The following is a 23,535-nucleotide window of genomic DNA, read 5'->3' as shown; positions in this document are numbered from 1 at the left end:
CACAAAGACACACCTGTATCAAATTTAGGTAATATGATTTTTCTTTCCCCACCCCTATTCAAAACAGTTCATTCCTCTTCCTTGATACTGTACCTAGTCTTATGGTAAAGTCGTAGTGTGTTCCTTTCAGTTCTGTGGGAGTGTGTATGTGCGTACATGTGCACTTGTAACCGCTGGGGGCAGGGGTGGGAGGGGGCTACATGTAAATAAATCAAATACAGTTAGTGTGGAGTTGTTTTTTTTGTGTCAGTGTAAGTTAAATATTCTAAAATAAAAAAAACATGTATTATTCTCTATTGTGTTTCATGGTACATTAAAAAGAGGAAAAAAGTAGTTTTATCTTACATTTCAAATGCTTATATCTCTATGGCTTCTGGCGACCTGTTCCATTTTATAGATTTGTCAGCACAAAATGCAATAAACCAATACCATTTTATTACAACCATTGTGTCTTGGGTTTTTAATCGTCTTGACAATGGAAATGTTACAAATTAAAAAGAAACAATAAAACAAAACCAAAATACACTTGACACACTTCATGCTTTAACTATGATCATTATCTTCTGACCAATAATCGGAAATTCTTTAGAACGAGCAATCAAATTTAGTTGACTGAACATAATAGCCAAAAGGAAATAAAAAGTTTTTACAAAACATTCTCACAGTCTACACAGCTGGTAAATTCACTGCACGGAGAAATGATGTGTCTATTTGTGTCAGAGGAAGAGGTGGATCTTACGTTAGAAGAAGTAATAAACTCACTACAACTCATCAGTAATGTCGGGGGTACATGGACATAGGTGGGACCTGGCCCATGCCAGGCGGTGGCTGCTGAGAGGCACCAGCGCCTACCAGGTGGCTGAGAGATGGTCCACTCTGAATGATGGTGTCCAGAGCTTTCTGCACACTAGGGTTGTCAAAATTGATACCTGCAGTAGAGCTGGGGGGTCTCTGACCACCTGGGGTGACTGACATGCGGCTTGGTGGGGTGCCATAACCCTGGGATGCAGATGGAGAAGGACCAGACATCGATTGGTGTGATGGGTTCTGGGAAAGGGATGGACCAAGGGAGCTGTAGGCCTGAGGCTGGGAGGTGGCAGGCATTCCAACGCTTGCTGAAGCCCCGGAGCCACTGTTGAACAGGCTGAGGATTTTAGCCTGCAGCTCCTGCTGGTGGCTGGAGTTAGCTGAGGCACTTGAAGCAGCTGACAGGCCGAGGTGGCTGGACTGTGGGGGTGCGTGAGTAGGATGGGATGGAGGAGGCAGTCCGGCAGCTGAGGCTGGAATGTTTGAGTGTACTGCTGCAGGAGCTGAAACATGACCTGAAGCTGTGGAGTGACAGGTACAGTTACAATTTGCTGCTCTGCAAACAATACTACCTTTTTAAATTCAAACTGGACTGGCCAGGAAAAATAATCATTTGATTACTTCCTGCTTGACCTCTGAAATTATAGGCAGATACACTTGAAGGAGTGCAGTTGACAACAGCTTATTGATAATTTTGGGACAGGGTAGTGCTTAATCAGATGGACTGTTTCAACATCAAGTGGGGCACTGTTTGGTGCAGTCAAGGAAAGCTCTCGATAATAATGAGCTGTCACACCCCTGCACACCTGCTTTCAGAGAAAAAAAAGATGTGGGACAAAGTTGACAATCATCTTCTGTATAAAAGATGCACTGAAGTCGAGGTCTAGTAAATATGAGGCTTCAGCAATCTGAGTTAGAGAAATGAATCTTCGAAATTTACATTCTTTAGTACAAAAAAAGTTTCCATCGAGAACGCTTCCTTAAGATAATTTCTAAAAAGACATTGGAAAGCATCTTTCTTACTGACTGCTGAAACTTTATATTAACTTCAGCTGAACTTTAAACGATAACTGTAAATGGATTTTAATGTCTCTATTACTTAAGGCCAGTATTTCTGCTTAAATATGGGAAGACTTGAACAAAATGTTTTTTTTTCTTACATGCTAGAGGATCTGCTGTGTTTCGGAGCAGCCGGACTCTTTTGTCCTTCAGGTATGCGATGAGACCATCCAGTTCATCTGGGGTTACAAATCTACCCAACAACAACAACACAAAACAATTATTTCAAGTGTGGAAATTGTACAAAAAAATTCATGAGAAGCTGAATGTAGGCCGACTGAAATTCTCAACAGATTCAATATTAAATTGTTAATTCAAGATTTTACATAACGCTTCCAGACAAGTCTAAACATATGAAGTTACCAGTTACCTGTTTTCAGACAGCAGTGTGATGGTGGTAAGCACAGAAACGGGGTGGCTCTCTCTGTCAGCCTCCCTGAGTAACACGTCATCCGCCATCTTGGCAGCTTTACGGGCAATCTCTTCACGTTCCTTTTCACGGTTTTCAACTTTGTAGGCCTCGTAGTTGAGGGCAACCAGCATCATGGCATCCTGCATTGGCATGTTTCGATGCTCTATGGAAAATAATGACAAATATTAACATGTAAAACAAAAAGATACACCTTTGAAATCTTCATTCATTTTGACCAAAGATGACCCACACCATCCAACAGGTGCACGTTGTTGTCCTGTGTTACCTTGTGGTGTGCCGAACAATATGTTGACAGTGCAGGACCGGTGGACCTGGTGCTGTTGGGTAATGATGATGGCAAAGGGAGTGCGGGCTCGACCAACATCCTCCAGTGCCTGGGTTAGTGAGACCTCTGTGTTAAGGAAGATCAGATCCACCACCATGCCCAAATCACGGACTTTCCGCCCGACCGTCTCAGCATACTCCCTACAGTTGTTTTCGAAGCACAAGTACACACAGGCAGACACACAGACACACAAAGAAGCGATATGAAATGAAAACATCCCATGTACTGGTCGACTATAATGTATCTGGTCCCAGATCCGTTTCCAGGAAAAAACAGAGAGCGGACATACTTCTGCGCCTTGTTGACGACAATCACAGAGCAGTCAACAGGACGGTCAGTGTCGGACCGCCGCTGTAGTTCTTCATAGTACTGTCGATACAATTCATTACGCCGACGCTCTTCTGGTCGAGTGCGGTCATCTGCAGCTGAGGAGAGTTTGAAGAGGATTTGAAAGTTCAATGTCAGTGTAATTTTCTGCTTTTGAGGTAGACTAATTCAGCTTTGACATACTATAAATAAAGCATCCTCCAAAAAAGCTTAGGTCTGAGGCAAGTGGACTAGTTTACAGCAATCGTTCAGGTCATCTGGGCTCCAGTGTGGACAATGGTCGTTGGAGTCACCTGAGGCCAAGTCTGAAATATTGTTTAGTCTCCTGAGAAAGGATGAAACGACCATAGTCCACACCGGAGCCCAGGTGACCTGAATGACTGTCATTCACGCCAGACCTCAGGGGACCTCACAACTCTGACGACAGTCGTTACAACAACGAGCACAGACAAACCAAGTGGAACAATGAGCCGGTCTACGATCCTGCCTAGTATAAATATTCAGACTCCCTACCGGTTGGTCAGAACTGAAGAAGCTTCTTGGATAAAAGACGAAACGTCTTCACCGATCTACAAACTAGTCTAGCTGCCCCAGACTGAGAACCTTCACAGACATCTTATGTTTTGTAAAGGATCATTACAAAACAAATTTCATGGACTTGTACACTGTGTAGTGGTCTGAGTAGTCAAACCAACGAAGATTATCTAAACAATAAAATTTAGCAGGTACACTGTAGAGTACACATACCCTCTGCCTCACGACGTCCGTTCCAGGGATCTCTGTAAGGGTCCCTGTAGGGTTCATCCTTCCTTCGGTAGTAGTCTTCAGCACCGCTGCCACTGCGGTAAAATCGGTCATAGTCATCCCCTCTGTATAGAGACATTTCAGGTTCAGACAAGAATGTAATTGAACTCTGGACTCTAAAATGGGCAAGTGTCAGTAGTCACCTGAATGCAGGATCCCGTGGTTCACTTCTGAGGTCTTTGTCTCTGCTCACTGAGCTAAGGTACCGGCTATCATGGTCACGAGAGTGGCCACTTGGCCTAGGCTCTCTACCCGGGTCCATCCGATCACGACTGTCCCGTGGCTCACGTCCATCACGGCTGTCCCGAGGCTCACGTGCATCTCGTCCATAAACTGGTGAACGTGACCGTGGCCGGGGCTCTTTGCTGTCACTATAACTGCTGTATAGAGCCCTGAGAGAAAAGTTATCAATTAGTGCAAAGATGGTTAGAGTTTAGGCTGCCTATGAAATAGTACAAAGGGTGAAAGGAACTTATGCTCATGACTGGTAAGGTCAAGCCTTCAGTAGGAATAGAAGATGCAATAGAAGGAATCTGTATTTACTGAATTTGAAAAGATGGAGTATGCTAATTTGCACAACCGAGGAAGAACAGAAAAATCGCTGCCGTGTTCGCAAAGGAAACAAGCACAAATTCAATCCAGGAAGTGATTCATCGAAGCGTCCCTTCAACGATCTTTTAAAAATGTCCAGCGATCCGTATACGCAATAGCAATTCTGCAACCATGTGAAATTGAAATGAATCCAAGAATTGAGATGTATACATGTTCCTGCAAGTTTCACGACTACGGCTCTTAGAAAACCTGAACCTGACTGAGGTGTATCCAAGTTGCAGTCCTGTTAAGTGCAGTTTAAAGTCTTCTATTGCCTTTAGGATAACATACCACACAGGGACTTTATTTACTGAGGAAGGCTCTCCCACAATTCTTTGCTCTAACACACTTTTTAAAAAGGACAACAGGCCTCTCAGCTTCAGATGTTGCATGACAGTTTTACTCAATAAGTTTCTCATTGCAGTAAAAGAAGGGTGGTTAGAAAAAGCATTTGTTTTAAAAGGCTCGGATTGAGCAAATATCAACATCATAACATTTAATTGCTTTTTGTTGCTACATTTAAGTCCAATATATTCCTACATTTTTCAATTTAAAAATGAAGGAAAATGTTGTTTTGCGCATCATGTTTAAATCAACAATTGTATATTTTGTACATTACATCCATTGTTCATAGTGGTCAGTAAAGATATGTACATGCATGCGCCACCCAAAAATCCAATCTTCTTGAAATAAGCTTCTCAATGATTGTGTGGGATGTGTCACAGCATTGTGAATAAGTACTTTGTCATAGTGGACAGCTAGTAAACTACCAACACACACACAGACGAGCATCAAAGTTTAACTTTCAGTCGGTAAGACCCAAAATAACAGACCAACACTGTTAATATGCTAATTGTTAAAGAAGATATGCTATGAAGTTTTTGGCCACTTCGTGGAACAATGTTATAAAGAATGGGTACCCATGATGTTAGTATCATGTGCAGGTGCACAGGTGATGTGATACAGTCCTACCGATGGTTTTACGTTATTCCACTGATCATTAGTTGTTGGTGGTAGCAAGTCGAGAAAGGCAGCCGATGTTTTGAGGGACACATATCATGCCTCAAGTACACACACACATATTTTGGTGTTTTGGTGAAAAACAGAAAATGTTTTTTACAAAATACTTCACAGGGTACCTTTAATATTATTTTCACCGTAGCTTGCCTAAATCAAAATCTTTTGAGTTTGCATTTAATCTGAAGAACAGCTTCCCCTAAAGTGAGTTTTAAGTTACACACATAATTAGTTAGTTGACTAGCATTGCTAGTCAGAAAGTTGCATATTTGATCTAGAAGATCAGGTAAAGAACGCGAGCGTCGAAAAGCCGTAAGCCAAGAATCTTTGAGACAAAGACACTCCAAATGATTTATTGCAACATCTGGAAATGGGAATTTCGTCATTTCATAAATCACCACGAAACCATCTGATGGTACACCAGCTTTCATCAAGTGCACTTCACCAATGGTGGAAATGACAGTTATGGAAAAAAAGTTATATGCGTGTTATTGCCTTCCTTATTGTTTTTTGTTTTTGTTTGTTTTATCAGCAACTCAGTGGCGATGGTAGTTCTTCACACCCATTTCGCGTTACTTTACCTTCGTGGAGGGCTCTGCTGGGTTTGAGGTTTAGGATGCCGTCGCTCCATTGCCATATTTACATCTGAAAATAAATCAATCCAAACGTTGAACATAACAGTGACATGTAAATCATCTTATGCGTTCACGCAGAATGGAGTGGGCGGCGCCAACACTTCCATGATCCAAATAAAACTGAGCTCCAGTATCCAAGTTTGAAAATCCAAAATGGACGAGAGTCAAAATGCAGCAAATGGAGTTGCCAAATACGTCGAACTGAGTTTAAGATGAAGAAATTAAGAAATTCTGACTTCTGAAATTTGGCCTTCATTAACCAAAAGTTCTCCCACTTTAGTGACATATTTAAATCCATTGTGAAGAAAAGACAGTGTCGCAAATAAAACAAGAGATTTCAAAGATTCAGGCTTTGCCAGAATTTAATAATGCACTTGTTTATTTGCTTTGAATATCAATAATGTGACATGTCTACAAAAAGAGAGGCTTAAGTAGAAAACCAGCAACACTAATCTAATCTAAGTTGTAGTTCAAATCAGGAAACCCGATTTTGTTAAATCAATTGCAAACCTAGGGTTCCAGTTTTATTGTTGTTGATGGGCATTTCATTTACTAGATTCAGAATACCACATTATTAAAATGGGGTTTAAAAGAACAAATAATTATAGGCCTGTAATTTTTCTTAACTAAATGAATAAAGGACATTTCTAGTTTTCAAACATTTGGTGAAGTGTTAATCCTTAAGACTTTTCATTGCTGTGATTTTCAAAAATCACCAAATCCACAAGAAAAGATATCTGCAGGGCTAACATTTCACCGTTATGCCTAATCAGCAAAGATTTTCAACAAAAAAATAATCTTTCCGTTAACTTGGTTTTGTTACTCACTGTGCACCAATAAACCCTATCTTCTTTAGCCACACAATCATACCTATAGGAGGTAAGGCTTACCTATTTTATAACTTTTATATATTCGACCCTTTTGGGCCGCCTTTGCAGCTTCGGCTTCCTCAATGCGTTCAAATTGTACAAATCCAAACCCACGAAACATGGATACGCCTGGAAGAGGAACATTTTAAGTAGTACAAAGGATCATTTTAAAGAACATTTAAACTAGCCATTTACCTACTTTACAAAATATTGTTATTGAAATTTTACATGCTTGAATTTCATGAAAAACACACGACTCACAGTGACCAAGTTGAAGTCTTGAAGTCTAAATGCACTTTAAAAAATTACTTCTGGAAATACTCCAACGATACTTAAGGACAGCCAGATTATTGTCATAAATCAAAATTGTCAATTTATGGCTTATTTTTTGTTTACTAACCGATTATCTTCCCGTATGGGCTGAACAGGTCTTCCAGATCCTTCTTTTCCATGTCAGAAGTCGGCAAATTCCCAACAAAAATCCTTCTCTCCAAATCTCGAGGATCATTACTGCTGCAGGAGCGCGAATAACGCCCCGGTGATGTGCTGCGGCTTCTTCGGCGAGACATAATTCGAGCCCAAGGTTTGATTTCTTTCTTCGTGCGTCTCAAATGCTTGAAAACGTTTGGTTTGTTCGTTAATAACCGTCTTTAAATTGGCGTCCACGATCCTGAAACATGTCAGTGAGTTAAGAGAAGAGATCAAACTTTCTTGGAAGGATAAAAGGTTTTAGTAGAGCAAAAATTGCAGATCAAAGTCACATCAAGGTTCAGGCAGGAAATGCTGTGGCAAATTCAGTTTGAAATGAATATGGTGAGTGTGTCCTGCAGTTCTCCAGTGCTCATTTTCACCATAGGATATTGTTCAATTTAACTCTGCACTGGACCTTTACATATGTGAGAGCTTGCCTTGAATTATGGCACAAGGGATATCAGTGTATGATTACCGCCGAGTATATTAACAACTCCAAGTTTGATAATGTAACAGGTTTTGCCCTCATGAAGGGAAGTGAAAGCTTTGCCCTTTTCATATCACTCATCGCGGTTTGGCAGGGCTCTTCTGCTTAAATTAGATGTCATTTCATGGTGTATCACAGATGAGCCATTCTTGTTTGATGTAGTTGTTCATTGGGTCCAGAGGTTTCAACAGGAAATTGCGTGAACTTCTTCCCAACATTGACTAATTCTGCATGGATCGGTTTATACGAAATTAATTTTCAGCAGACGTCTACCAGACTGAAATCTAGAGACACATGGTGTGGGAAAAAAACAATTCTGAAGTGATTTTCATTACAATAACTTTGTCATAGGAGTAGGAGATAAAATATATGGTGTGAATGGCCCACCTGTAGACTGCACTCCACAATTTGTTCAAGTATAGACTAGACTTAAGTATATAATATTACATAAAACGCACCATGAGTTTTTGTATCTTTACCGGTGAGCATACGCTTCCATTTTAGCGCCCGGTCATGTCGAACGCAATACGATACCGCAAAAACATCTCACGCAAAACAACACTGCATGGTTATACTGCAGTTGTTGTAATAAAGTGGGGCAAAAGGCAGAAATGCCCGCAGCATCAACTCATCAACGGCAGTGTGGTGAAAGTTTAGGGTCACACCGCTAATCCCATCTTTGTCGTTGCACTTGGTGCAGATGATAATAAAATATGCCACAGCAGGTCTGCAGGATTTCACACAATAACTGTTCAGACAACTCTGAAACAGTTTTCTACAATTGGAAATGCAGCATTTGTTCAAAATCATCCTCTTCTCTTGAAATGGTAAAAATGTCTCGAGGAAAATCGCATTGTTGAAATGAAATCGCCTTGAAAATGCCAAAATTCAAATGTTTTCTTGAGAATAAACCGTGTATTTAAATATACACACACAATAGGAAACAATTTCAGAGAGTGACTGTAGAGGTTTTTAGTCCCAACACACATACAACTTAAATTAGAAAGTAAAGAAATGTTTTTTTTTTTTTTTTATTACAGTTGGAGGTAATTTACATAATGCTTTTTTCAGGGAGCAGTCCCTTACATACCTTAACTTGAACCTCGATGCGCTGGATTATGTGTCTTCATATGTCAAAACCTCCAAGTCTAAAAGAGAAAAAAGTGAAGTCAATGACCATTTTACACAATTTAAGAAATAAATCATTTCAAATGCTTCATGTGACCTAAAGTGAGAGTCATGTTCACTTAAAGTCATATCATTCAAAGATCCCCTTAGAAAGTTTCAGAAAACCTTTATTTTAGGCATGACACAAATATAATGTATTCAATCCAATAATATAAATATTTGAGTTTGGGGTAATTTACAAAGGTTTAAATTAATTATTGGAAATATGAATAACATGAAAACTGTATTCTCAAGATCATCTGCACTGTATTTACTGTTTGTAACAGAGAAACTACCTCAGAAAGTTTATTAATTAACGTATCTCCAAGTATATCAACACATAACTGGTAAGATGTCCAATGTTTTGAAGACCAAATGTGTAAGAGGTAAACAAATTAACTGTATTCAATATAACTGCATACTCCATGTCGCGTGACAGCCATAGTTAGAGGTGAGAGAGTTATACTCTCCAACAAGTTTTCTGTAGCTTCAGATGCTTAAAATAACAATCACACACCTCTCCAGACACCCGAAGAGGGACACGTGTCAGCACCAGTGTGCAGGATTTAGTGACATCTAGTGGCGTAGTTGCTGATTTCTACGGAAGCCCTAAGCGGTCATGCATTCATACATTTATTTCCTCTGTTTACGCGTTAATTTAATTTCTTATTTTTTGTCGCTATCTTCAAATAACGAATGCTGTTTTCCTGAGATAACAGAATAATCGTTTCGAGATCTTGAGCTAACACATAATTAATCTGAGATTTTAAGAAAACTAATTAAAAATTAACTCATTATCACGAGAAAAGAAGAGGAAATAAAAATGTATGAATGAATGAGCGTGTTAGGTCTGTAAATAGAGATCTCTAAATCTGACACACTGGACCTTTAAATGACACAAAATACTCAACGCATGCAGAGATATGTAGCGATTAATCAAAGAAAGCATACAAATATCAATCAAGTTAAATTAAATGCTACTTCAGAGCAATAAAACGTCCATGTCTCTAAATACTCGACATTTATAAACCGACCAAAAATAGATTTTTTTAATCAGTCAGGCACAACTAAACACGCTACAAACAGCTTGTTTTGATTAAGAAACAAAAGTAGACTTTGGTGTGTGTGTGTGTGTGTGTGTGTGTGTGTGTGTGTGTCCACGTTAGCTAGCTGGTTAGCCGCTCTCAACACCAGACGTCGAGCTCCGGTTAAAGAGTCACAAAGCTTTACAAAGTTTCCCTGCATGTTTCATTGTGTTAAAACATCAAAACGAGTATTTATTCACCTCGCGTGTTGGTTTTTGCTCCGTTTACAGTCGCTCAGACACGGACAGCTCGTGGCCGTGACGCTATTTTCACCCCGAGCCGCTGCGCGTCTTTTAGTGTATTTACGGCCCCTTTGCCTTACTTCCTTTTCCTTGTTCTTCTTCGCGGCCTCAGCTGCTGAGAGTCAGACATCTCCCCCTAAAGGCTGGTTGTGAAATACTTCTGTCCAAGATGCACGTCTTAAAAACAATGCATCTTAAAAACAATGCTGTAGTTTCTGCTTTTTGCTGCTCCTCTATTATTTGCTTCTGTTAGGTCAGTGTTTCCTAAGAAAATATTAGGCTACCAACACTATGACTGACGTTAAAATACAGTAGTGTGGGCCGACCGACGCCTTTCAGCTGCAGACAGTTTGCAGAGGTTTATTACTAATGGGAATATTACTTATTGTTGACTGTTGAATCCTGAATGTAACCTGAATTTGTTACAAAGCAGCACTCCTAATCCACATTTCTATTCCTGATTTTTCCCATTTGAGTTTTTAAACTACTTATAATTCACCGCTTACTATTTTTTTTACAACCTCATTTACTTTGTTTATTTTAAACTTATTGTAAATTACATTCCAGCAATCTTAACGTTTATTTTATTTTATTAATTTTTGAAAATCATTTATTACATTTAAAAGAAAATATTTTAGAGATTCCTCCAAGTACCACAACAGGGAGGTCATGTACCATCAGTGGTACCCGAACCGTAGTTTGAGAAACAGTGCGCTAGGACCATCAGTGGTACCCGAACCGTAGTTTGAGAAACAGTGCGCTAGGTCATATCAGGTATCTCATATCACTGTTATGCTGTTATATTATAGTGAGGTTCGTGGCTCGTGATAATGGAGCAAATCTGGAGAAGGTGGTTCATCTCACGCAGTGTCAACCTTACATAATACAAATGTGGCACAGACAGCTGAAATAAGCTCAGGATTGTCTGTTTAGCTCCTTCGTTATATGGTTGGACACCTCCCACAGTATTCCAGTCTGTTTGTCTTTCAAAGCAATAGATCGTGCTACTCACGGTCAGGACCAGCTGGAAGTAAAAGAATAAAGACACTAAGTACAAACTGTGACATTCACACCGATATTCTAAAAGCACTGAGACCAAACTCGCAGTATTATCTTTAACCTAATCACTCCTTAGAAAGACACCCTGATAATCATTTATATCTTTTCAACTTATTCCAGTGGCAAAACATATAAATACAAGGTTAGATTAGTCTGTAGAGGCTGACATATAATTAAACTATGAATCATGCATTTCCTAGCAGAAGGCTGGTGTGTCAGCAGTACAGTCAGTACTCAGTACAAAGAGTGCAAACCTGAAAAGCTGGAGAGAAAACATTCCTTCACTCAGAGCAAAATATGTTTCAGTTACACAAGTTTATTATCACTGCATGCTACAGTGATAATAGGCTAAATACTGTTTATGTTCTTACAAAGGATTTCAATAGGTTAACAATAGGAAAACTGAGAGTGCCCAAGTATTAGAAGAGATAGACAAAGACAGTGTACAGGATCCGCCTGTCCAAAAACTCTAGATTTACCCGCTTTTCAGTCAATGATTTGTTCTATTTGGTGTATTAAGTATTAATATTACCAATCACCCAAACTGTTTTTGTATGTCAGCACTCAAACAACCACACTGGCTCTGCTTAAAGATAATAAAATACACTTGCCAGCATCTCTAAAACACAGACAGGAGTCAGTATATTCGTTTCATGTCGTTGTGCTAAGCTAAGTTAGCACACTCTCACATTTAACTGACAAACTTGAGCGGTATCCATCTTCTCATTTAACTCTCATTTCTCTGAATGTCTTCTCCTTCAATATGAATAAATTGTTTCATAATCTCAAGAAAACAAGCTTTATTATCTCAACATAACAAGATACTCTACCCATTATCACGAGAAAACAAAATGCAGTTTCTGCTTCTTACTTCACAGATCGTGGCTCCCATACCTGTATGCATTGAAGTGCACAGGTAGCAACTGATTTAATCTGAAAATGTCAGCTCAAGGACTACCCATGATTGAGCAACTGATCTGATTTTACTTCAGTCTCACAACAAGAACTCCTGTGGTTGCCCACTGGACAGTAACACATCTTCTTTCAGTTGACATAATGTGAATACTCGGTTATTCTCGGAAGACATTCTTACAGCAAATGACAAAAGTTCAAGAAGTTTCATCTGGTTTGCTGAGAATCTCTGAAACAACCCACAGAAACGTGTGTGTGTGTTTTAATTCACTGGAGTTGTGAGGACATTTTGTATGGATGCTTGCAAACTGTAATTGGTGTAGATATAAGGACATCAAATGTCAATAATATTAAAAATGAAATAAACAATATGATTTTATTACAACAATTATGTCTTGGGTTTTTATTCATGTTTTGTCAATGGAAATGTTACAAATTAAAAAGAAACAATAAAACTAAACCGATGATGGCTGGAGCAGAACTGAGTCCATCATAAACCAAAATACATTCTACTTCACACATTTCATACCTCATACTTTAACTCACATGGAAGAAGACTGATCATTATCTTCTGACTAATAATCGAAAATTCTTTAGAACGAGCAATCAAATTTAGTTGACTGAACATAATAGCCAGAATGAAATAAAAACTTTTTTACAAAACATTCTCACAGTCTACACAGCTGGTAAATTCACTGCACAGAGAAATGATGTGTCTATTTGTGTCAGAGGAAGAGGTGGATCTTACATTAGAAGAAGTAATAAACTCACTACAACTCATCAGTAATGTCGGGGGTACATGGACATAGGTGGGACCTGGCCCATGCCAGGCGGTGGCTGCTGAGAGGCACCAGCGCCTACCAGGTGGCTGAGAGATGGTCCACTCTGAATGATGGTGTCCAGAGCTTTCTGCACACTAGGGTAGTCAAAATTGATACCTGCAGTAGAGCTGGGGGGTCTCTGACCACCTGGGGCGACTGACATATGGCCTGGTGGGGTGCCATAACCCTGGGATGCAGATGGAGGAGGGCCAGACATTTGGTGTGGTGGGTTCTGGGAAAGGGATGGACCAAGGGAGCTGTAGGCCTGAGGCTGGGAGGTGGCAGGCATTCCAACGCTTGCTGAAGCCCCGGAGCCACTGTTGAACAGGCTGAGGATTTTAGCCTGCAGCTCCTGCTGGTGGCTGGAGTTAGCTGAGGCACTTGAAGCAGCTGACAGGCCGAGGTGGCTGGACTGTGGGGGTGCGTGAGTAGGATGGGATGGAGGAGGCAGTCCGGCAGCTGAGGCTGGAATGTTTGAGTGTACTGCCGCAGGAGCTGAAACATGACCTGAAGCTGTGGAGTGACAGGTTCAGTTACAATTTGCTGCTCTGCAAACAGGCAACACTTATTTTGTTCATCAACGTTTAAATTGTAATTTTAGTGCAGAACATTTATGGAAAGTCAACATTTCTGCATCAGGATACACACTGAATGAGATTGTGGTTCCAATGTAAGAGATGTGGGACAAACCCACAGTTGTCTTCATTTACTTCAGTTGAAGTAAATATGAGGCTTTACTTTAAGTGGGTATGTTCTGAATTTACAACCTTTTTATTGCAAAGGGTTTCCAAAGACAGCATTTCATTGCTGAGCTTGGAGGTGACAGAGAAAATTTCAAACTAGATTTGGAAAACAATCACCTTTGTCTAACTCAGACTGCTGAAGCCTTATATAAACTTCAGCTCAACTTTGAAATGACAGCTAACTGTGGATTGATTTTAATGTCCCAATCAGTTACACTGAAATTGCTTTAGGAAGTTATCTCTTCCTCTTCAGGGGCCATTTTGGAGTACAGTGGTCTCTCGTTTATCGCGGGGGATACGTTCTAAAAATAACCCGCAATAAACAAAATCCGCAAAGTAAGTTTTACAATTATTATACATGTTTTAAGGCCGTAAAACCCCTAACCACACACTTTTATACACCTTTTTACACGCATTTTGTACAGTACTCCCTTAGTTAATCAGGATGGAGGACACAATGCGCGTACATACTGTACAGTACGCTGTAAAAAAAAGCATGCAAAATAAAAAAAATCTGCGAAACAGTGAGTCCGCGAAAAGTAAACCGTGTTATAGCGAGGGACAACTGTATTTCAATGTAAATGTGGGTTAAACTTATCCTTTAATGTGATGCTTAATGTAAATGTGGGTTAAACTTATCCTTTAATGTGATGCTTTTCCTTCTTACCTGCAAGAGGTTCTGCTGTGCTTCGTAGTAGCCGGGCTCTTTTGTCGCTCAAGTACGCAATGAGACTATCCAGTTCATCTGGGGTTACAAATCTACAACAACAGAAAAATGAAAATTGAATGAATTAAAAGTGTAGAGAACAATTCATGAGAAGCTAAATGTAAGCCTACAGAAATTCTAGTGCAAACTGTAATTGAACTTCCATTACATGTTACATATTCTACAGCTTTAATAGTTAATTCGAGATTTTATAAAACACTTTTAGGTCTAAAGGTCTTAGTCTAAACATATGAAGCCAGTTACCTGTTTTCAGACAGCAGTGTGATGGTGGTAAGCACAGAAACGGGGTGGCTCTCTCTGTCAGCCTCCCTGAGTAACACGTCATCCGCCATCTTGGCAGCTTTACGGGCAATCTCTTCACGTTCCTTTTCACGGTTTTCAACTTTGTAGGCCTCGTAGTTGTGGCCAACCAGCATCATGGCATCCTGCATTGGCATGTTTCGATGCTCTATGGAAAATAATGACAAATATTAACATGTAAAACAAAAAGATACACCTTTGAAATTTTCATTCATTTTGACCAAAGATGACCCACATCATCCAACAGGTGCACGTTGTTGTCCTGTGTTACCTTGTGGTGTGCCGAACAATATGTTGACAGTGCAGGACCGGTGGACCTGGTGCTGTTGGGTAATGATGATGGCAAAGGGAGTGCGGGCTCGACCTACATCCTCCAGTGCCTGGGTTAGTGAGACCTCTGTGTTGAGGAAGATCAGATCCACCACCATGCCCAAATCTCGGATTTTCCGCCCGACCGTCTCAGCATACTCCCTACAGTTGTTTTTGAAGCAGAAGTACACACAGGCAGACACACAAAGAAACGATATGAAATGAAAACATACCATGTACTGGTCGACTATAATGTATCTGGTCCCAGATCCGTTTCCAGTAATGAACAGAGAGCGGACATACTTCTGTGACTTGTTGACGACAATCACAGAGCAGTCAACAGGACGGTCAGTGTCGGACCGCCGCTGTAGTTCTTCATAGTACTGTCGATACAATTCATTACGCCGACGCTCTTCTGGTCGAGTACGGTCATCTGCAGCTGAGGAGAGTTTGCAAATGCAATTTTAAATGATACAAACTATAAACAAAGCCTCAGTCAAGAAAATCAGCTCTGACATCTTATTAATAATAGAATTCTGCAATGAAATGAATCGTTACAGCACAAATTTCATGGACTTGTGATAGGTTACAAAGAGGTACACTCTGAAGTTGTCCAAGTAGTCAAATTAGAAATCAAATTACACACTGTAGAGTACACATACCCTCTGCCTCACGCCGTCCATTCCAGGGATCTCTGTAGGGGTCCCTGTAGGGTTCATCCTTCTTCCGGTAGTCTTCAGCACCGTTGCCACTGCGGTAGTATCGGTCATCTCTGCTGAATGCAAACATTTCAGGTTCAGACAAGAATGTAACTCATGACTAGCAAATAATGAGCAGAGTGTCAGTAGTCACCTGAATGCAGGATCCCGTGGTTCACTTCTGAGGTCTTTGTCTCTGCTCACTGAGCTACGGTACCGGCTATCATGGTCACGAGAGTGGCTACTCGGCCTCGGCTCTCTCCCTGGGTCCCTCCTATCGCGACTGTCCCGAGGCTCGCGTCCATCACGGAGGTCCCGAGGCTCGCGTCCATCACGGAGGTCCCGAGGCTCACGTGCATCACGAATGTCCCGAGGCTCACGTGCATCACGCCGATAAACGGGTGAACGTGACCGAAGCTGTGGCTCTTTGCCATCGCTGTAACTGTTGTATGGAGCCCTGAGAGAAAAGTTATCAATTAGTGCGAGGATGGTTAGAGTTTAGGCTGCCTAGTACAAAGGGTGAGAGGAACCTATGCTCAGAACTGGTCAGTACAAGCCTACAGTATAGTAAATGTAATAAAAAAGAATCAGTATTTATTTGCAGAACCGAGGAAGAACAACATAAGATTGCTACCATGTTCGCAAAGGAAACAAGCACAAATTCAATCCAGGCGGTGATTGAGATAAGCGTCCTTTCAACGATCTTTTAAAAATATCCAGTGATCCGTGTACGCAATAACGATTCCGCAACCATTTTAGGTTCATGGACCATAAAATACACAAGTACATGGCTGTTTTGTAATCTTTTTGAACAAGGCAGTTTATTTTGTGTATGTAGCTCAGGTTGCAAACAATGATTTGTGTTTTATTCTTCTGTAAGGTGGAATCCAGTGCTGCAAAAATAAGGTTCTTGGAAGATTATTTTCCTTTATCTTCATGTTTTGTACCTATTTCCTTGACCTCTAAGAGTTTCCGATTGCAGTCAAAGAAGGGCAGTTATAAAAGCATTTGTTTTTAATATACTGAATTATCCATTGCAGCTAGCATTTTGTTAAAGTGGTCAGCTGCAAGCTAGTCATAGTACCACCACACGCACAAGTATAAAAGCTTAACCTTCAGTCGACGAGACTCAAAATAACGGGTCCACATCATGATGGTATCATGTGTATCAGGTTCACAGGTGACGGTAAGCAGCCCTGCGGACAGTTTTATGTCTACATAGTCAGTAGCTCTGCAGATGTTTTAAGGAAGGAAATTCAAGAATCTTGGAGACAAAGACACTCGAAATTATTTATTGCATCAGATCTGGAAATGTGAATTTCGTCCCGTAAACCACCACAAAACCATCTAATGGTACACCAGCTTTCATCAAGCAGATTACACCACTTGTGGAAATGACAGTTGAGGAGAAAGTTATACACTTGTTATTGTTTTTCTTTAGTGTCAGTGGCGATGGTAGTTCCTCACACCCATTTCGCGTTACTTTACCTTCGTGGAGGGCTCTGCTGGGATTGAAGTTTAGGTTGCCGTCGCTCCACTTCCATATTTACATCTGAAAATAAATCAATCCAAACGTTGAACATAACAGTAACATGTAAATCATCCTATGCGTTCACACAGAACGGAGTGGGCGGCGCCAACATTTTCACGATCCAAATGAAACTGAGCTCCAGCATCCAAGTTTGAAAATCCAAAAATCGAGTTGCCAAGAGTTTAAGACAGAGATGAAGACATTAAGGAATTATTTTCTCCCTTTCAAAATTAGCTAAACATGAACAAATCTTGAAGACGTAAATTGAAATCCTGAAATCACCAACTTCCCCCTTAGTAACACATCTAAATATTTTAAGAACATTCCAAGAGAGTGTTGCAAATAAAACAAGAGATTTAAGAGATTCAGGCTTTGCCAGAATTTAATAGTACACTAACTCTGTATGTCAATCATGTAACAACCATCCATTCTTGTCTACAAAAATAGGTGTAAGTAGAAAATCAGCAACACTAATCTAATCTGAGACAGTTGTAGCTCAAATCATACAATCTACACTTTGTTAGGTTAGTTGCAAACATAGTTTTACCATTGTTGTTTATTGCCATTTCATTTACTGGATGCAGCATATCACACTGTCATTAAAATGGCGTTTATAAGAACTGATTTTAGTATTTACTCGTAACTACATGAATAGGGGACATCTCTAACTTTCAACTACAGCTTTTATTCGACCCCTTTTGTGCTGCCTTTGCAACCTCAGCTTCCTCAACACATTCAAATTGTACAAATCCAAACCCAACAAACATGGATACGCCTGAAAGAGGAACATTTTAAGTAGTACAAATCAGAATCAGACCATTTTAAAAGAACATTTTGTATAACTATCCATTTACCAACTTGGCAAAATTATTAGTAAACACATCATTTTTACATGCTTGCATTTCAGAAAAAACACGACTCACAATGATTAAGTTAATACAACTAGAAATCTAAATGCTTTACAAGTTCAGAAAACACTACGCCAGTTATGACATTCAAGGTCTGCCTGCTTGATTCAAGCTATTGTCATGAACCAAAATTGACAACTTGACTTATTTTTCATTTACTGACCGATTATCTTCCCGTACGGGCTGAACAGGTCTTCCAGATCTTCCAGATCCTTCTTTTCCATGTCAGTAGTCGGCAAATTTCCAACAAAAATCCTCCTCCTCCAAATCTCTAGGATCATTACTGCTGCAGGAGTGTGAATAACGTCCTGGTGATGCGCTACGGCTTCTTCGGCAAGACATAACTCGATCCCAAGGTTTACTGGTTTCTTTCTTCATGTGTCTCAAATGCTTGAAAGCGTTTAGTTTGCTCGATAATAAACACCATTAGATTGTCGTCCACGATACCAAAACATGTCAAGTGTGAGTTAAGAGATCAAACTTCTTTGGAAGGATAAAATGTTATAATAGAGCAAAAGTTGTAGATTAAAGTCAGATCAAAGTTAGGGCAGGAAATCCTGTCCACATCGGAAATTCTTCAGATTAAAGCATTTGAAATGCATCCTGCATTTTTCTGATGCTCAGTTGCACCGCGCACTGGACCTTTACGTAAGTAAGAGCTTGCCTTGAAATACAGTACAAGGGACATCAGTGTATGAACAATGACTCTTTACACTCCTTTGCGAACGTTTGATGAAGTGTTTCCGCTCCCGTAGCTTGACTGACAATCTTACACTCAGGCCTGACTAGTTGCTTCCAGGTACAGACATGGTGCCCGTTGTTTATAAATGGCTTAAAGTCAACGGTGAAACACACATTTGAAGGAATGTAATACGATACCGCAATAACATCTTGTGCAAAGCAAAAATTTAAGGTTTTACTGCTGTTCTTGATAAAGTGGCCCAAAAAGCAGATATACCCACAGCATCAACTCTGCAGTGTGTTAAATTGTTATGAACCTTAAGGTCACACCATCAATCCCATCATCGTCTCGAGGCACTTGGTGCAGATGAAATAGGCCCCCATAGGTCTGCGGGATGTCACAATATAGCTGCTCGAAATGTAATTTTTGTTCAAATCATCCTCTTCTCTTGAAACGGTGAAAACATCGAGGGAAATCACATTGATGAAATGAAATTGCCGCTTTCTTTTGTTCAAAGACATCAGCGATAAATTCATTATTTAACTTGGCACGATATAAAACGATTTCAGAACGAGAATCCAAGGAGGTTTTTAGTCCCAACACACATACAGTACATAAAAAATTTAAAGGCATATCTGTTACATTACAGTTACAGTTGGAGATAATCTACATTAATGCTTTTTTAGGGAGCAGACCCTTACGTACCTTTACTTGAACCTGGATAGACTGGATTCTGTGTCTTCATATGTAAAAACCTCCAAGAGTCTAAAAGGGAAAAAAAATTTAAAGTCAACAACCATTTTACATTGTTAATTAATATAAATCACTTCAAATGCTCTAAGATGTAGTAGCTTCGCAATACACCAATTAGTGTATATGTGTTATTCACACAACCCTTCTTAGAATTTAGGAAGAACATCCCAGCAAAGAACATCCCAGCTCTGCTACAGGCAAGCTCCCATCTTTGTGTGCCTGACTCCACTCGCAGGTGGATCAGACAGGAAGCAGCAAGTGAAGCTGGGGAAACCTGAACACTAACAGCTGCACCTCCAGTCATCAATCCAATCAAGTTTCCGGACAACGCCACCCTCATTAGACTCGTCTCTGATGGGGGATGAGTCTGCCTACAGGTGGGAGATTGGCCATCTGGTGACCTGGTGCAGCCAGAACAACTTGGAGCTCAAAGACAGTGGAGATGGTTGGTCAACAATGTGAAGTCTTCCTGGGAACCATCATCTCCCAGGACCTTAACCTCATCAAGAAAGCCCAGCATAGGATGTACTTCCTACAGCAGCTGAAGAAGTTCAATCTACCAAAGACAATGATGGTGCACTTCTAAACATCCATCACTGAGTTCACCTCCTCCATCACCATCTGGTATGTTGCTGCCACTGTTAAGGATGAGTGCAGATTGCAGCATGTCATTCGGCCTGCTAAGAAGGTGATAGGTTGCAATCTTCAGTCTGTCCTCCAACGGCACTGGGGTTATCAACAAGGCCTGGGGCCCCCCCTCTGACACGGACTCTCACCATCCACCCACATTACATTTAATGCAGGGTCTGCTAACTCCCTGTGTTACATTACCGCACACATTTACCTTCCATTTATCCTGTAGTCCATGACCCCTAGAGGGTCCACCAATTTTTGGCATAATAACTGACAATTTTCACCAAAATAATGGTGACTGAGGGTGCAGACAAACTACAAACAATGGAGGCATTTGCACTCCAATTGGATGGATCAGTGGACATGTCCAAACACGCACAGCTCTTGGCATTTAATAACCAATAATAATAATTATGAATGAACTTTTTTTTAATCAATCATACACATATAGGCTAATAACAGTATATAAACAGATTAATCAGGTGAAATTACACTTGAATAAAGTATATAAGCCACGCTTAAAATGTGAAACATTTAAAAAATATATATAATGCATGCACCAAAAACACCAAGAGAGATACAGACATATTCTGTTGTCAAACAAGACCCCAAATACGAGTCAGGTAGTTTCTGTTACTGTAATGTTAATTGATAAATAATTAAACAAACAGGCATTTACGAGAACAGCTATCTTTCTGCTTTTACCCCAGTCGTAACTAGGACAACCACAGATGCATTCGGCTGGCGGTCGCCAGTTAACACGGTCGCTCGTTAATCCGAAACACCGGTCGCGCTACACATAGCATACACTACGCTACAATACCGAGCAATGAGGACACGTAATAACATGAAACCAGGTCGTTTTGTTAAAAACAAAACCGTGGCTAAAGATTCACATCGATGTAGCTCGAAACAGCCATACCTTGGTGTGTGTTGTGCATACGTGTTGTAGTTATGTGGTTACGATGTATGGTTAGCTTAGCTAGCGACGTTTGTTATCTTACAACCAAATAGCCAGCTTAGATAGCTACACAGCCAACCACACATTGTTTCAATGCGCATGCCGCGGAGTTAAAAACTATAGAGCAACTCTTTACTCGCCTTCAGTGTTGATTTTATCTCTGTTTACAGTCTCTCACAGCGACGGACATCTCATAGCTGTTTGGCTATCTCCTCGTAAAGCTGCTGTGCTTCTTTTAGTTTATTTACGGCAGCTAGCTGCGGCTTTCTTTTCTTCCTCTGCGGCCACAGCTGCGATTAAACAAACACACCGCCCCCTACTGCAACAGTGCGGTATGACAATAGTCCACAAAACAAATCCGCACGTCAGACCATGTGAATGCTATCCCCTTTGTCCCACATTATACAATGTCTTAAATCACATGACATACATTTCCACAGTGTTAGTTCTTCTACAAGTGCCATAGCACAGCATCTGCTGAATGCTGTGACTTTCATTCATTGTCTACAGCCTAATTTAATTGTGTAGGATTAAATTAATGTAACTGTGGAGGATCGGTCTGATCCTGTTGTGTTTTCTGGAGTACTCAGGAGCACAGTTCAACCGGAGTACTCACTGTTACACCCCTCTGCCCTTTAAGATGGACAGCCCATTTGTAGATCATTGCCAGGTGCCTGACCCAGTCTGCCTGACAGACGGCATCACTGACACAGCCACACTATAAAACTGACATTAGGATGTAGGCCCAATGTAAAGCAGTGAAGATGTGTATAATTCTTAAAAGTGCTTACTAAGTAATATTAGCTCATGAGATTATTAATACTGCCACAGCTTTGACACACGATGCTTACACTTGCATTCTGGCTGCTAAGAAAAGCCCCTTGGTGACATACTCTGGCTGCCGTCTATAAAACTGCTGAAATAGAGATATACTGACAGATTACTCTCTGCTTCTCTCTAGTGGCTATTTGTACGTATGTTTTTTTTTATATAGTGCCATTGCCCGGTGTGACATGGACCAGTTCACAGTTGCCAGGAATGAGGTAAATGAAGTTTTTTCTTTAAAAAAAACATAGAAATAGTATTTGCATTTCTCAGTAAGCCCACAAGCTTTCATCAACATTCTACATTATTTTTATATGTATTTATTACTATATATATTTTTGAGACATTGTCTGAGTAAACAGCTATAGTAACACAAGGTTTTTTGGTTCTCTGTATGTCATGATAATGGAGCATGGAGACCTGCATAATCAACTTTGACCACCTGAGAAAGGAAGCCAGAGACCCCCAGCCCCATGAGAGCGAGGCAGCCCTCAGGTCATTAGGAGCCGCCTGTGACTCTGTCCTGAGGAGCTCTGCTTTAGAGGAGTTTGCACATAAAACCGCTCTCTCTCTGCCATAGCCGTCATGTTCAGCGTTGCACACAAATGGCAACCTGTGAAAAATTAAGTCTGTGCAGAAGTGCTGAAAACTGTAACACCTCGAGTGGCCGCTTGAGGCTGGCTACAGAACATTTCAACCTCCATAGCACCAGTGCCCAACCTCACAGCAGAAATAAACATGTTTAAAGCCTGGTACAAAATCCAGTGTTGGTCTCTGTAGCTTATTTCCCTGTTTCCCTGTTCATGAATTTTTACACAACTCACCTGTTCAAATTATATTAAGGCTTAAAGTTGGTGGGTGCCATTAAAGATGGCTTGTTTGAGCACCCGGGTCAGCATCAGGTCCACTGATGATCCGAGTCTCTGCTGATTATACAACCGCTCTTTGGGAACCTGTGGGTGACATCACATATGCGCTGTCTTTATAATGTCACAGAATGACACACAATGAATCATCCTCTCGTCATTTTTTTAATCTCCTTTAGGTCTATGGGAAAACAATTGGTGGCCAGTAGATCATTACCATTTCCATGGCGGTTCATAGTTTTTACCTTGCACACTTCTCGTGAATTGATGGAGGACAATCTAATTTTAAACTTCCTAATCAAATTTGCTCCAGCAATTATGTTGGTGCAACAGAGAGCCAGTGATGCGTTATTGTGTTAGGTGTGTGTTTGAAGTTTTCACTTGTTCCCTTCTGCATTTTCTGTTTCCAGGAACAGTTCCAAACTCCACACAGTTCAAACCAGAAACCTTCTTGCTGTGAGGTGACAGTGCTAATCACTGCACCACAG

At 40.5% G+C, this 23,535-nt stretch overlaps 1 protein-coding gene across 1 annotated transcript; it reads right to left on the bottom strand.

Annotated features, from left to right (window-relative positions):
* Window positions 1-431: 431 nt before the first annotated feature.
* On the bottom strand, window positions 432-21,646 carry ncoa5 (nuclear receptor coactivator 5). Its single transcript, XM_027279552.1, is given in 20 exon segments — window positions 432-1,328; window positions 1,968-2,059; window positions 2,237-2,441; window positions 2,565-2,764; window positions 2,914-3,049; window positions 3,699-3,820; window positions 3,899-4,147; window positions 5,945-6,008; window positions 6,889-6,996; window positions 7,268-7,380; window positions 8,916-8,973; window positions 14,522-14,613; window positions 14,825-15,029; window positions 15,153-15,352; window positions 15,494-15,623; window positions 15,853-15,965; window positions 16,043-16,345; window positions 17,377-17,440; window positions 19,715-19,774; window positions 21,497-21,646. Coding segments are annotated over 19 exon segments (3,051 nt in total). The 5' UTR covers window positions 19,755-19,774; window positions 21,497-21,646; the 3' UTR covers window positions 432-771.
* Window positions 21,647-23,535: the final 1,889 nt, after the last annotated feature.

The sequence above is a fragment of the Larimichthys crocea genome, chromosome VI (genome assembly GCF_000972845.2).
Source record: "Larimichthys crocea isolate SSNF chromosome VI, L_crocea_2.0, whole genome shotgun sequence".
Taxonomy (NCBI): Eukaryota; Metazoa; Chordata; class Actinopteri; family Sciaenidae; genus Larimichthys; species Larimichthys crocea.
Note: the sequence above shows the minus strand (reverse complement) of the source record. Positions and strands in the feature narration are given on the sequence as shown.